Source organism: Doryrhamphus excisus, linkage group LG12, assembly GCF_037039965.1.
Source record: "Doryrhamphus excisus strain RoL-2023G ecotype Guam linkage group LG12, RoL_Dexc_Guam_v1.1, whole genome shotgun sequence".
In the NCBI taxonomy this organism is placed as follows: domain Eukaryota; kingdom Metazoa; phylum Chordata; class Actinopteri; order Syngnathiformes; family Syngnathidae; genus Doryrhamphus; species Doryrhamphus excisus.
The window spans coordinates 19,691,283-19,706,039 of record NC_136368.1 but is presented as its reverse complement, the minus strand read 5'-3'; the positions used below and the strand labels follow the sequence as shown (position 1 = coordinate 19,706,039).

Below are 14,757 nucleotides of genomic sequence, written 5' to 3'. Positions count from 1 at the left end.
GTTTGCAGGCTTGTGTGGGTTTCCCCTGGGGGCATGCTGCAGGTAAGTGCTCGGATTTCCTACACACAACAAACACGTCATGATGGTGACCCTCACTAAACACAGTCGCACCCGCCAAGCCGTCGTCATCATCATTGGCGTCGTGTTTGCATGCACACACACGCTGCTGGCTGGAGTGACTGAACGTACCTTCTTCTTCTTCTTCTTCTTCTTCGAGTCGCAGCAAAAGAAATAAGATGGGTTACAGGACGGTGGTGATGTACATAGAGATAGGCTGCTTCGCGGTCTGCGTGTCCGGATGGATCCTGGTGTGTTCCACCATGCCCACTGAGATCTGGACTTGGTCTGAGGTGGGCAGCATCGTCCTCACCACCTCCAACTACTTCTCCAACTTGTGGAAGGATTGCGTGTCTGATTCCACGGGTGTGTCTGACTGCAAAGGAATCCCGTCTTTGCTTGCACTCAACTGTAAGTACAACGCCATTTCACGCAAAAGCTAGTCGTAATATTACCTTTGCTCAAGTCCCCCCCTTTTCATGTCTGTCTCAGAAAATGCCTGTTATGATGGAGTATTAAAATAATATGACCTTTCAAGAATAAAGTTGGAATTCTGTACATTTACAAAAAAAATATTTATGTTACATGCATTGCATGAGACAGCTAAAAAAGGAGGGGGGGTTATGTGACTGGCATTGGGCATGTGGAGGGGGGTGGGATAAGGAAGGTGGAAACAAGAAGGGATAGACATGCTAATCTGTTTGTGCTCAACTGCTCTATTTTGCTGCCACGTTATAAATAAAAGCTTTCCTGAAGGAAGAAGAAAGTTGGAATATTATGACTTTATTCTTGTAAATTTAAGACTTTTTGTCTCATGAATTTACAACTTTATTCTCTGAAATTAATTACTTTTTGTTTCATAAATTGACAACTTTATTCTCTGAAATTAATGACTTTTGTGTCATGAATTTACAACTTTATTCTTGGAAATTTATGACTTTTTGTCTCATAAATTTACAACTTTATTCTCGGAAATTTATGACTTTTTGTATCATAAAATTACAACTTTATTTTCGGAAATTTATTACTTTTTGTCTCATAAATTTACAACTTTATTCTCTAAATTTATGACTTTTTGTCTGATAAATTTACAACTTTATTTTCTAAATTTATGACTTTTTGACAGATAAATTTACAACTTTATTCTTGAAATTTATGATTTTTTGTTTGATGAATTTACAACTTTATTCTTTGAAATTAATGACTTTTTGTCTCATAAATTTACAAATGTATTCTTGGAAATTTATGACTTTTTGGCTCATAAATTTACAACTTTATTCTTGGAAATGTATGACTTTTGTCTCAAAAAATGTACAACTTTATTCTTGGAAATTTATGACTTTTTATCTCATACATTTACAACTTTATTCTTGGAAATTTATGACTTTTTGTCTCATAAATTTACAAATGTATTCTTGGAAATTTATGACTTTTTGGCTCATAAATTTACAAATGTATTCTTGGAAATTTATGACTTTTTGGCTCATAAATTTACAACTTTATTCTTGGAAATTTATGACTTTTTATCTCAAAAAATGTACAACTTTATTCTTGGAAATTTATGACTTTTTATCTCATACATTTACAACTTTATTCTTGGAAATTTATGACTTTTTGTCTCATAAATTTACAAATGTATTCTTGGAAATTTATGACTTTTTGGCTCATACATTTACAACTTTATTCTTGGAGATTTATGACTTTTTATCTCAAAAAATGTACAACTTTATTCTTGGAAATTTATGACTTTTTATCTCATACATTTACAACTTTATTCTTGGAAATTTATGACTTTTTGTCTCATAAATTTACAAATGTATTCTTGGAAATTTATGACTTTTTGGCTCATACATTTACAACTTTATTCTTGGAAATTTATGACTTTTTATCTCAAAAAATGTACAACTTTATTCTTGGAAATTTATGACCTTTTATCTCAAAAAATGTACAACTTTATTCTTGGAAATTTATGACTTTTTATCTCAGAAATTTACAACTTTATTCTCGTAAATTTATGACTTTTTGTCTCATAAATTTACAATTTTATTCTCTGAAATGTATGACTTTTAGTCTCATAAATTTACAACTTAATTCTCTGAAATTTATGACTATTTTTTTTTTTACTTTTTCTTAAAAAATTAAGATTTTTCTGTGTGTTTCCTAAAATCATTAGTTATTTCTCTTTGGTTAGCTCAGTGCTTGTCAAATAGTGGTGCAGGAGTACTTTGAATGTTAGTGCAGGCATACCAACATGTACAAATTTATCATACCCAACATGAAATTTGACTCTTGAATACACTATGTATATGCTTAAGAACTCTCCTTTTTGTCAGTTTTATATTGAGTCTGTACAGTATATATCAATAAATAGATATCTATAAATAGATAGACAGGCAAGAATGCCTTCAAGATAAAATAACACGCATTTTCCACAACAGCACCACCTGCTGGAAGTGATGCGGCATTGTACCACTTAGCCCTAATGCTACCTTGCGTACAATAAAAAACACTCCTTTTGGTGCTCTCTTGAAGGGGACATTCACATGTGCCGAGCCCTCATCATCACCGCCATCATCCTGTCGTTCTTCGGCTCGGTGCTGGTCATGGTGGGAATGAAGTGTACCAAAATTGGGGGGTCCGAGCTCGCTAAAGCAAGAGTGACCTTTGCCGGCGGGATGAATTATTTCATTGGAGGTAAGATGATGGGATTTTAGTTACTAGGCATCTTTTAGGGGTAAGGCATTGATTCACCTTAAACATCAGCTTTACAGTTGCCATGTGCTCTCTGATACAACTCTTTACATATTGCAGGTGTACCTCTAATACAGTGACAGTTTAATTCCTCTTTTCTTTCAGGTTTGTGCTCCATGACAGCTTTTTCCTACTATGGAAACAAAATAAGAGCAGAATTCCAAGACCCGAACTACAGAGAACAGAAGTAAGTAAGACATTCCAGATCATACGGTATCAACGTTTGGGGCTGTTATTAAAGCACATATCTTCTTTAAAGGTTTGAAATAGGTGTCGGTGTGTTTATCGGCTGGGGGGGCTCCACCTTGCTTGTGGTTGGAGGTCTCATTTACAGTATCCTCGCAGGGAAGGAAGGATGCCGGTCAAGGTAAAGGTTTGTTATCATTCCCAGGTTAAGAAACGTAACACAATTTTAATATTCATTTATTGTATCTTTCAGCCATGAAAGCGACGCTGCCTACATGTTCCCTGATCCTTACGTTGCTTTGCCGCAAAAGAAGAAGCTACCTCTTACGGATATCAGTGATAGCGCTAAATCACAGATCAGCAGCATTAGTAGTAGTAGTAGTAGTAGTAGCAGAAGTAGTAGTAGTAGCAGGAGTAGTGGAGGTGGATCAGCCACAAACGCATATGTGTGACCTCGTGACGCAGTTTTGCATGTGACCCTTGACCCTTTATTGTCCAAAATTTATCAGTTATGACTGATTTTTTTTTTTTTACTTCCCCTCTGAGATGGAATTAATTCTGATGCATTCATGTAAATGTCACAAAAATTGTACTAATAAACAAGGATTAAAATGTTCCTGGATCATTTGTTTTTCTTGTTAAAACAGTAATAATAGTAATAATTGTATATATATACACACACACATATATATATATACATATATATCACATATTGACAGTCACTATGGTACGCATTATGTCATTGTATGGTCATATCACCTCGTACTTCAGTACGGGACAAAAAATTATAAAATAAAAAAAACAACAACAAAAAAAAACCTTAAACTGTATTACAGAAAGCAGGAAGTGAACAAATGTAACAGTTACTGATTGTAAAAGTACCAGATGAAGGGGTAGGATTTAATAAGCTTTGCTTCTTCCTACTCCTTTTGGACATGCGTAACTGTGAACTGATTATGTGATGCGTTCAATTGCAATCTGATGCATATTCAAATGAAATTAAACCATTACCGTAATTTCGGTACAAAAGGGTGTTTCCCAGCGCGTGCAACGTGCTGCCGTGGCTCCATGCAGTTGAACAGTCAGAGATGGGCGTGGCTCCCTCCAGACCGGCAGCCAATCAGCGTGCCCCACGACCGGTTGCCCTGAGCTGTGTGTGACTGGCTGCCTTGGAAGAGCGGCTGCTTCCCTTTGCTGTCAACACATGGGACTGTGGAGATTAACAACACTTTCAGAACAACTTTCTTTATTTTTAAGCTTTCACACCGAAAGCGGCCCCTTTGGGATTTAACCATGGTTTCCATGGAGCATGTCGCTCGGAAAATCCTAACCTATGTGCCATATGTTCTTGTTTTGATTGATATGCGTTACGAAGGTAAGCCAGAAGGCGTGGTGATAGCTATTGTGAGTTTAAGTTGTTTTTTAAAACATTGCGGCTTTTGGTTATCTAATAAGTATCTTCCTTTGAGTGAAAAAAGCATAGCTAAAGTTAGCTAAATCGATAACTGTGCTAACGTCGGTGTAGCCTGACATTAGCATGTAAGCTAGCACTTTTTTTCGCGCTCCTGTGTATTTTTAGCCTGCGTAACAGCCTCAAAATGGTGCTGTCTGTCATGTCGGTGACAAAGACAGGAATGCTGAAAGTGCCTGTTTTGCCAGGAGTCAACTGTGGAAGGGAGGCCGGCGTGGACAATCACATGGAGATGGGCAAGAAGCTGCTTGCAGCTGGACAACTAGCTGATGCTCTCTCTCATTTTCATGCCGTTGTGGGTAAGTCAATGGGCGTTTCAATGTACTGTTTTTATATATTAAAAAAAAAAGCCAAATTAAATACTGTTATTGACCTATACCTGTCAGATGGAGATCCAAAAAACTACTTGGCCTACTACAGGAGAGCCACAGTCTACTTAGCCATGGGGAAGTCCAAATCAGCTCTACCAGATTTGACCAGAGTCATAGAACTCAAACCTGACTTCACATCTGTGAGTTTACACTTTACAACCATGCAATATTATCTCATTAAATACAGTGAAAACTTCAATTTTAAACCCTGTCAGCGGTGTAGTGCATCAAAGTTGACTTACTCCCCACTTTGTCCGGTCGGATTTCAGTGATGGGAAAGTCATCCCTGCTAGCTAACGCTAATTTAAGTTATTATAATTTACTTTGTATATATTTATAATGTGACATATGTTGCCCAGACTCTAAATTGTCCATAGGTATGAATGTGTGTGTCAATGGTTGTTTGTCTATATGTGCCCTGTGATTGGCTGGCCACCAGTCCAGGGTGTACTCCGCCTCTCGCCCAAAGACAGCTGGGATAGGCTCCAGCCTATGACTATGTTGCTCACTCGACATCCATTACAGCCTGGTCATCCTGGAAGTGGTTCTCAGGGTTTCATTTTTAGTTTTCCTTGAGTTTTTCCTTGCTAAGTTGGGGGGGTTCAATACCAAAGATGTATTTATATGTTTTTATAATCCAGAATGCCCAATCCTAAAGACGTATTTATACGTGCCAGAGGGTGGAGGAGTGTAGCGTGCAGAAAACTTACACATTGTAAGTAAATTTATTGTGTGTGTACACAGTTTAGTTCAAAAATGTTTAAATTGTGTTTTTGTCCCTTTTTTAGTCAGGAATTGATATTTTCCTGAAACTTGCCTATGTTCTACTGCTGATAATGGAAAATAAAGAAAAAATTCTTTTGATAGGTTCCATGTTTATATAGCCATAGAACTCAGTATTCGATAAGTCAAAATCATCTAAAATTTCCGGTACTGAAGGGGTTTTCTTTAAAAAAAAAAAAGTTTTGCGTGATGTCATGCATGATCCTATTTGAGCACAAGTGTCCTAATATTAATATTAAATGTACAATTTCATTTTAGAAACAAATTGGATGGTCTTTTGTTAACAGGCGCGGCTCCAGAGAGGAAACCTTCTACTGAAGCAAGGGAAGCTGGATGAAGCAGAGAGTGACTTCCGGAATGTGGTGAGTGGAATATGCCACAGTAATAACATGAACCGGTGACCGAGTGGTTAGCATGTTGGCAATGCAGTCAGGAAGATTTGGGTCTAGCATCTCTGTGTGGAGTTTGCATGTTCACATTGAGTTAACGCATATCATATTTTAGCTGAAGGCCCACCCCAGTGGCAAAGAGGCGTCGGAGGCCCAGGATCAGCTGACAAAATCAGTTGAACTCCATCGGCTGGTGGCTCAGGCAAAGACCAGGTACGACAGCAAGGACTACTCGGGGGCCGCAGCCCAGCTCGACACCATCATCGAAGTAAGAGATCTTACCTCTGCAATCCTCCAAGCACTCAGATTGAAGAAGCCTAAATGTCGTGGTGACTTTTACTTTTACAGACTTGTGTTTGGGACGTGGCCTCTCGGGAGATGCGAGCCGAGTGTTTAATTCAGATGGGCGAAATGGGGAAGGCCATCAGCGACCTCAAAGCGGCGTCCAAGTTGAAGAACGACAACACGCAGGCCTTCTACCAACTCAGCACAATCTACTACCAACTGGGAGACCACGAGATGTCCCTCAAGTAAGACTACAGACCGCTGGACCTTTTCCACGGTTAAAAACCATGGTTCCAATGACGAGTATGAAACTTGGCTCTTTTTTTCCCTCTTAATCAATATACATTTTCTTCTTGTAAAATTGCAACTTTTTTTCTCTTTATGTTTTGACTTTATTCAAGTAAAATTTCAGCTGTTTTTTCTGATGATTTCAACTTTCATCTTGTAAATTTCCATCTCATAATTATGACTTAATTGTTGTAACAAATAATTAATGTTTGTTTTTCATAATTTACGACTTGTAAAAAATTGTCTTTAATATTTACATTTTTGCTACGAAAATTATGTAATTTTTTTTCATTTTTCATTCTTGTTAGATTCCACCATTTTTCTCTTAATATTTTTAATTTATTCTAATTTTATTCCATTCTAATATTGCAGCAGATTTTTCAGTTTATTTATTTTTGCTTTTTTTTTTTTTGGAAAAACACTCTTTTCTTGCTGTCCTCAGTCTTGTCCGGAATAAAAGTGTATGTCACATTGAACTATGTAACATTTCCAGTTTATCAATACGTAACACTTCCTGTTTCCTCTAACGTGCAGTGAGGTACGCGAGTGTCTCAAGCTGGACCCTGACCACAAGCAGTGCTACAGCCACTACAAGCAAGTCAAGAAACTCAACAAACAGATCCAGTCTGCAGAGGAACTCATTCAAGAGCAGAGGTGTGTGTTTGTGTGGGATGTATATCTAAAATTATATATATATATATATATATATATAATAAGCATTGCATCATCTCCTGAAGAACGCCTGCTTGGTCCTCCAGCTTCTGGTCAAGCAGGCAACATAAATCTTGATGCGACATTGAACGCGTGTCACATGTCGTTATGTGTACTTGATGTGGACGTGGGCGCTACAAACACCTCCGTACTTTTGTGTTTTCTTTCAGGTACGAGGATGCGGTGAGTAAATACGAGGCGGTGATGGCGACCGAGCCCAACGTGCTGCATTTTTCCAACCTGGCCAAGCAGCGCATCTGCCATGCATTGACACACGTGAGTGAGACCCCCCCCCCCCCCCCTTTCGGCTGCATAAGCAAACCCATACATGCAAACATTACGGCTATAAGACGACGTGTTTTTACTCCTGCAGGGCCAGCAGGCTGCCAGAGCTATCTCCGAGTGTAGCAGAGTCCTCCAGGCTGACCCGCACAACGTCAACGTGCTAAAGGACAGGGCTGAGGCCTACATCCAGGAAGAACAGTACGAGGACGGTAGGCGTTCCATCATATCGAAATTCTTCTTTACTTTAAGACAGTGCATGATATGCTGCAATTGGATAGCATCACATTATTGTAACACCTTTTTTAATGGATGTAATGTCACTCAGCAGTCATAGTCCAGACTTCTGTGCTCGTTGGAGCGACTTGACCCGCTGCTCCATAATGGTGTCATTACAGGAAAGTACCACAAGGGGGCGTTGTAGGTCCACCCATCTTTCACAAGCACGACGGCAGCATGTAGAATTGTGTGAAGACAGGTTTTGTATTTTCCTCTAGTATCATTCCAACATTTATTAGTATTGTAAAATATATATTAAAAAATACTTAATTCTCACATACTTTTTTAAAAATAGATTCTCACATACTTTAACAGAAAAAATATTTTTCATCATAATTCCTTGAGCCAGAGGTTTTAAATACAATGTAAAAATACAAAAGTCAAAAACAGTATATAAATATGCAAAATGTGTACAATAATGATAATAGTAGCAGTAGTAGTAGTAATATTTTTTGCATCAAAGAAATAGAAATAAGTAATATTTTTATTGTTTTAATTTATTTAATATTTTTATTATTTATAATTTTAAATATTTTAACGCACAGTACTAGAGTGCTTTGTTGATTTTAAAAATACACTACTAAAGTCTAAAAAAATATCTCATTGAACTGGAGGAGTTTGGAATACTAAAATACACAGTATAATAAAAAAAAAATCTAATTATTAAAAAATATTTTTCATCATAATTCCTTGAGCCAGAGGTTTTAAATACAATGTAAAAATATAAAAGTAAAAAACAGTATATAAATATGTATTCAATTATTTTTACACCAACTTTAAAAAACACGCTTAGACTTATTTTTGGTGTTTATATATTTGTTTTAAACTTGGTAAGTATTGTACTGTCAGTAAGCTACTGTATAAAAAGTACTTATGACATACAAACAAACCAAAAAAAAAAACGGACCATAACCCCACTTGAATGTCTTCTGATTGGTCGCTGTCGTCTTTGAAGCTGCTGATTGGCTAACAGAAGATAACGCGCTCGGCGACACGTGCATTGTTGCGCTCGTTCCCACTCGCTCCTTTTAACGACCGTTTGATGAATCCACGCCACTCATGTTTGTGTCTTTGCAGCCATCAAAGATTACGAAACGGCGTCCAAACACAGCGAGAACGACCGTCAGATCAAAGAAGGTCTGGAGAAAGCTCAGCGGCTCCTCAAACAGTCTCAGAAGAGAGATTATTATAAAATCCTTGGAGTGAAGAGGTAGGAACGAGCAGGTTTTTGACGTCTGTTAGCTGTCGTAAGCATGATGACATCGTTGGTGGTCACGCTCACAGGACCGCCCAGAAGAAGGAGATCATCAAAGCCTACAGGAAATTGGCTCAACAGTGGCACCCGGACAACTTCCACGATCCGGAAGAGAAGAAGAGAGCCGAGAAGAAGTTCATAGACATTGCTCAGGCCAAGGAAGTGCTCACTGATCCGGGTACGGACTGTTGGATATTTTAGATATTAATCATCGGTAAATTTGTGGTTTATTGCAAAATTAGCGTTTTCCCTTTTCTTTCTCTCTACCTTCTCTTATCTTTTTATTTTCACGAAACAGAACTTTTCCTAAAAAAAAAAACTTTTAATTAATTTTCCGTGAAGTAAAAAATATATCCTTAAAATTTTTTAAGTAAAAAAAGTGAAGCAACATTTTTTTTAATTGAAAATTACTTTGAAAAAAGAAAAATACTTTAAATTCATTTTCCATGAAGAAAAACCTCCTAAACATTTTTTAGCGGAAAAAAGTTACCTTTTATTTTCATGAAACAGAACTTTTTCAAGATTTCTGTGGAAAAAAAAAATTCCTAAAATGAAGTGAAAAAAGTGAAGCAACATTTTTTAAATTGAAAATTATTTTGGAAAAAAAGGAACATTTTCTAGAAAATTACTTTAAATTCTTTTTCCATGAAGAAAAACCTCCTAAACATTTTCTAGTGGAAAAAGTAAAGCAAAAAAAAAAGTTACTTTTTATTTTCGTGAAACAGAACTTTTTCTAAAATTTCTGTGAAAAAAAAAAAATTCTTAAAACGAAATGAAAAAAGTGAAGCAACATTTTTTAAATTGAAAATTACTTTGGAAAAAAGGGAACATTTTCTAGAAAAATACTTTAAATTCATTTTCTATGAAGAAAATCCTCAACTTTTTCTAGTGAAAAAATTTAAGCAAAAACATAAAAATGAAAAAGTACTTTAAAAAATCTTTTGTAGTGGAAAAAGTGAAGAAAATTTAGTTTTTAATTGAAAAAATTACTTTTCTAAAATATTTTCCTTACAAAAAAAAAATTTGTGAAAAAATGAAGCAAAAAAAATTAATTGAAAAAAGTCCTATTTTTAAGTTTTAATGTTTGGTACATCCTGTACTTGATAGTAAATGGGCTATTATTGTCAAATAATCAAATTATGTATAGTAATTTCTACAACAATTAGGAGCGGTGCCTCGTCATGACCACCGCCAAAGTGAACAAAAGTTTGTTGCTAACTAATCCATCGTTGTTTGCATGTCTTCCAGAGATGAGAAACAAGTACGACCACGGCGAAGACCCCATGGACCCAGAGAGCCAGCAGGGTCACCGTGGCGGCCATCATTTCCACGGAGACTTCCACAACTTCCAGGGCTTTAACCCGTTCGGATCAGGACCTTTCAACTTCAAATTCAACTTCAACTGAAGAACTCAAAACGATGATTTCCTCTCCATTTCAAGGAGAGACCGCTTGGCCTTACTGACCGTAATAAAAGCTATTTTCTTTACATGTGAAATCATCCATTTGGAGGGACGGTTTGTTGCTATGCAAAACAAAGACGCTTTTTTAAAAGCACCAGGAACAATGGCTTCCTTCCAAAAAAGTATGTATTATTTGCTTTATGATACACATCCATTCAGGAAAATCTTTTTGTACGTCGGTACAACGCTATTTTTATATGAAGGGAATGTGTTTGATCTGTAAATAAATCTATTTATGTGATATTATCTTCCCTTCAATGACCCTCAAACCAAGAAGCGGTGAAGCCATTCTCTTCCTTCCGTACTTTAATAGAGAAACACAATTAAGACTCTTTGGTTGAGCAGCAACGACTTTTAAGTTTTTCATTCCTGAGAGCGTGATGACAAAAGGCTGACAAATGATTATCCAAAGGTATCATAACACAAAGATGACCATTCGTTTATACATTAACCAGTCATCATTTGAGATTAGTGTCCGCTTGAAACAGTCACCTACAAAATGAATCATTTGGCTACATTTGCAGCCATTTGTATAAACAATAGCTTTTAGCTCTGACTCGGGGAATTTTACAAAATGATTTCCCGAAACAGAACTTTTCCTAAAAAAAACAAACTTTTAATTAATTTTCCGTGAAGTAAAAAATATATCCTTAAAATTTTGAAGTGAAAAAAGTGAAGCAACATTTTTTTAAAATTGAAAATTACTTTTCTGAAAAAATAAATACTTTAAATAATTCATTTTCCATGGAGAAAAACCTCCTAAACATTTTCTAGTGGAAAAAGTAAAGCAAAAAAAAAAAGTTACCTTTTTTTCATGAAACAATTTTTTCTAAAATTTTTGTGAAAAAAAAATATTTTCTTAAAACGTTGAAGTGAAAAATGTCAAGCAACATTTTTTTAAAATTGAAAATTACTATGAAAAAAGAAAAATACTTTAAATTCATTTTCCATGAAGAAAACTCCTAAACATTTTCTAGTGGAAAAAGTAAAGCAAAAAAAAGTTACCTTTTATTTTCATGAAACAGAACTTTTCCTAAAATTTCTGTGAAAAAAAAAATGAAAGTGAAAAAAGTGAAGCAAGATTTTTTTGAATTGAAAATTACTTTGGAAAAAAAGGAAATTTTTCTAAAAAAAGACTTTAAATTCATTTTCCATGAAGAAAAACCTTGAACTTTTGAAAAAAGTTAAGCAAAAAAATAAAAATGTAAAAAGTACTTTGAAAATATCTTTTTTGTAGTGGAAAAAAGTGAAGATTTTTTTAAAAATATTTTCCTTAAAAAAAAAAATCACATTTTCTTTATTTTACAAAAGGGAATTTTACTTTTTTTTTTTTTTTTTTACAAAATAAGGACTTTTACAAGAATAAAGTACTAATGTGAGAAAAAAAATGTCAGATTGTTGCATTTCGACGTTCCCTCGTCCAAATTATGATTACAGTATATTCAATTTTATAACACGTCTGGCCCGACTACTCCTTGCTAAGTATTTGAGCCAGTGGCAAATGGCACGGTGGTGCAGTGTTGGCAAACCTTCATAGCGGGCATGTGGACTCACGGATGGATTTCATTGCAGACGGATCCTGCTTGTTCTTCTCCAGCTTTTGGAGTTTTGCAGTCCAGTTTACAAAAATCACAACATCATAAAAGATTTAGCATAACGATGCTAACATGAACCTGATCACATTCTTTGTGCTTTGGAGGTGTCTCTTGGCAACGAACACTTGAGGCATCGGTCGGTGTGTCTTCAAGCTTCCCACGTTTGTTAAAGTTCATCCCGCTTGTGTCCTATCAAGGAAAAGACATGAGTGCATTCAGACAAAAATGGCAAATATTACATTGACCCGAATATAAGACAACCTTAATTACACCCCAATATGTTTCAGATCCTCCAACTAATTTAAATATCAGTCAATGACAACACAGCTGAACACAAAATGAGTTTTTTTTTGTTAAACACAGTTTAAAGTGACTGTCCAGCCTGTTAAAACGTAACAAAAGATTAATTAAGAGATTAATTGATCAGAGATTAATCAGTCCAGAACAGGTTATAAAACAATTTCTTTTTTAAAACTTTGTGACTGGAGAACCACAAATGACAAAAATATAGAACAGTGGTGAACCTTCCCGACTGCAGTTATGACTCATTCAGGAGGTCACAAAAGACCCCACAACAACTTCTGAACAAAAAAAATATATTAAAACTGGTGCCAGAAAACATTTTGCTGGTATCCAAAGACCTCTGGGAAAATATTCTGTGGTCTGATGAGACAAAAGTTGAACATTTTAAGAAGTTGTGTATCCCATTTTGCGTAAAATTAACGCTGTATTAAAGAAAACAGTAAAATATGGTGGTGGCAGTGTGACGGTCCGGGACTGTTTTGCTGTTTCAAGACCAGGAACACTTCCTGTGAGAAGTGGAACCATGTTTTCTGATGGTGACCTCAAGCTGAAACCAACTCGGGTTCTGGACAATGATCCTAAACACACCAGGAAGTCCACTTCTGAGTGGGCCGGATTTTGGAGCGGCTTAGTCAAAGTCCTGACCTTGGTCCTACTGAGATGCTGTGGCGTGACCTTAAAAAACCTCCACTGTGACAGAATGACAACAATTCTGCAAAGATTGACATGAGTGGGGCCGAAATTTTTCCACAAACACTTGATTGCAGTTGTTGCGTGCTAAGGGTGGCCCAAACCACTTCTCCATAGCGCAGTATTTGGGTAAATACAGAAAAACGTACCTTTATTTTGTTGCGATGACATTGTCTTCGACGTCGTCGTCGTCACGTTTTCTTGGAATCGCTTCAGCAGATGTTTGATTTCGTTGTCGTAGCTCACCCACTCGGGCACAATCCTGGCCGCCGCCATCAGTTTGGGCTCTTTGGTCTTGGGGTTGTTGCACTGCAGAAGAAGACAACATAAGACTTTCTTCTTCTTTCCGCCATCGTCTCAGGCTACCATTTGAGCTTAATTTGATTTTTTTTTTCTTTCTCGTTCTTAAAAGAACATGAGCTCATGTCTTGTGTCTAAATTAGCAAGTAGGGTCGCATTGCAGCTGACTGGTGCTCGGCTGCTAATGTTTTCATTACATTAGGGAGGACCCAGCCGTTGTTTCTCATGGACTTTAATGGCTGGGAGGGAGAGTTCCGCTGTAGTCGATGCGGTGCTGTTAAAAAGCCGTAAAAAAAACGCCTGGAACTTCAAACTTGAATGCCACACAGGTCATAAAATATGGAATTTAGTAATATTGAAGAAAAATAAACAACCTTAAAATGCACAAAAAACCATACACTTTACACCTCACTGTAGTATCAGTTCAGCAGCTTTTTCTTTGGCTTTTTTTTTGTAAATTTACACACACACAAAAATATAATTGTTTTGTATTGGCGACTCCAAATTGTCCATAGGTATGAATGTGAGTGTGAATGGTTGTTTGTCTATATGTGCCCTGTGATTGGCTGGCCACCAGTCCAGGGTGTACCCCGCCTCTCGCCCCAAGACAGCTGGGATAGGCTCCAGCACCCCACGACCCTTGTGAGGAAAACGGTAGAAATTGAATGAATGAACATTATTAGAGACCTCTCGACATGAAATAACACCCCTATAGTCACTTTTACACACATTTATAGTAAACATAACAGAAAATAATACATATAAGGCATAAACAATTAAGACTTAAATAATATTTACATTTCTTTGGAATGTTTATGTTCGGTTCCTTACACATTCCAAATACATGCTAGGTTAATTAGCGACTCCAAATTGTCCATAGGTATGAATATGAGTGTGAATGGTTGTTTGTCTATATGTGCCCTGTGATTGGCTGGCCACCAGTCCAGGGTGTACCCCGCCTCTCGCCCAAAGACAGCTGGGATAGGCTCCAGCACCTCCCGCGACCCTCGTGAGGAAAAGTGTTAGAAAATGGGGCTGCACGATGGTCGAGTGGTTAGCATGCAGACCTCACAGCTAGGAGACCAGGGTTCAATTCCACCCTCGGCCATCTCTGTGTGGAGTTTGCATGTTCTCCCCGTGTATGTGGGTTTTCTCCGGGTACTCCGGTTTCCTCCCACATTCCAAAAAACATGCTAGGTTAATTAGCGACTCCAAATTGTCCATAGGTATGAATGTGAGTGTGAATGGTTGTTTGTCTATATGTGCCCTGTGATTGGCTGGCCACTAGTTCGGGGTGTA

The 14,757-nt window shown here is 36.9% G+C and overlaps 3 protein-coding genes across 4 annotated transcripts in view; 2 read left to right on the top strand and 1 right to left on the bottom strand.

The window, feature by feature from the left end:
- Nucleotides 1–174: 174 nt before the first annotated feature.
- On the top strand, nt 175–3,609 carry LOC131135952 (claudin-10-like). Its single transcript, XM_058082386.2, has 5 exons — nt 175–468; nt 2,590–2,751; nt 2,914–2,995; nt 3,068–3,175; nt 3,248–3,609. Exons 1-5 carry the CDS (start codon nt 237–239, stop codon nt 3,444–3,446), a joined length of 783 nt encoding a protein of 260 aa, XP_057938369.2. The 5' UTR covers nt 175–236; the 3' UTR covers nt 3,447–3,609.
- A 525-nt stretch (nt 3,610–4,134) lies between these two features.
- dnajc3a (DnaJ (Hsp40) homolog, subfamily C, member 3a) lies at nt 4,135–10,594 on the top strand. Its single transcript, XM_058082385.2, has 12 exons — nt 4,135–4,369; nt 4,654–4,764; nt 4,852–4,976; nt 5,907–5,981; nt 6,124–6,276; nt 6,357–6,538; nt 7,116–7,235; nt 7,463–7,568; nt 7,666–7,786; nt 8,931–9,063; nt 9,138–9,286; nt 10,357–10,594. The coding sequence occupies exons 1-12, from the start codon at nt 4,288–4,290 to the stop codon at nt 10,512–10,514; spliced, it is 1,515 nt and encodes a 504-aa protein (XP_057938368.2). The 5' UTR covers nt 4,135–4,287; the 3' UTR covers nt 10,515–10,594.
- A 1,292-nt stretch (nt 10,595–11,886) lies between these two features.
- Nucleotides 11,887–14,757, bottom strand: part of uggt2 (UDP-glucose glycoprotein glucosyltransferase 2) — a 46,010-nt gene continuing 43,139 nt past the window's right edge. For both annotated transcript variants that reach the window (XM_078794986.1, XM_058082382.2), the window contains exons 38-39: nt 13,308–13,467; nt 11,887–12,354 (exon numbers count right to left, since the gene is read on the bottom strand). In XM_078794986.1, the coding sequence (XP_078651112.1) occupies nt 12,332–12,354; nt 13,308–13,467 (183 nt within the window). In that variant the 3' untranslated portion in view covers nt 11,887–12,331. The remainder of the gene's footprint in view (nt 12,355–13,307; nt 13,468–14,757) is intronic.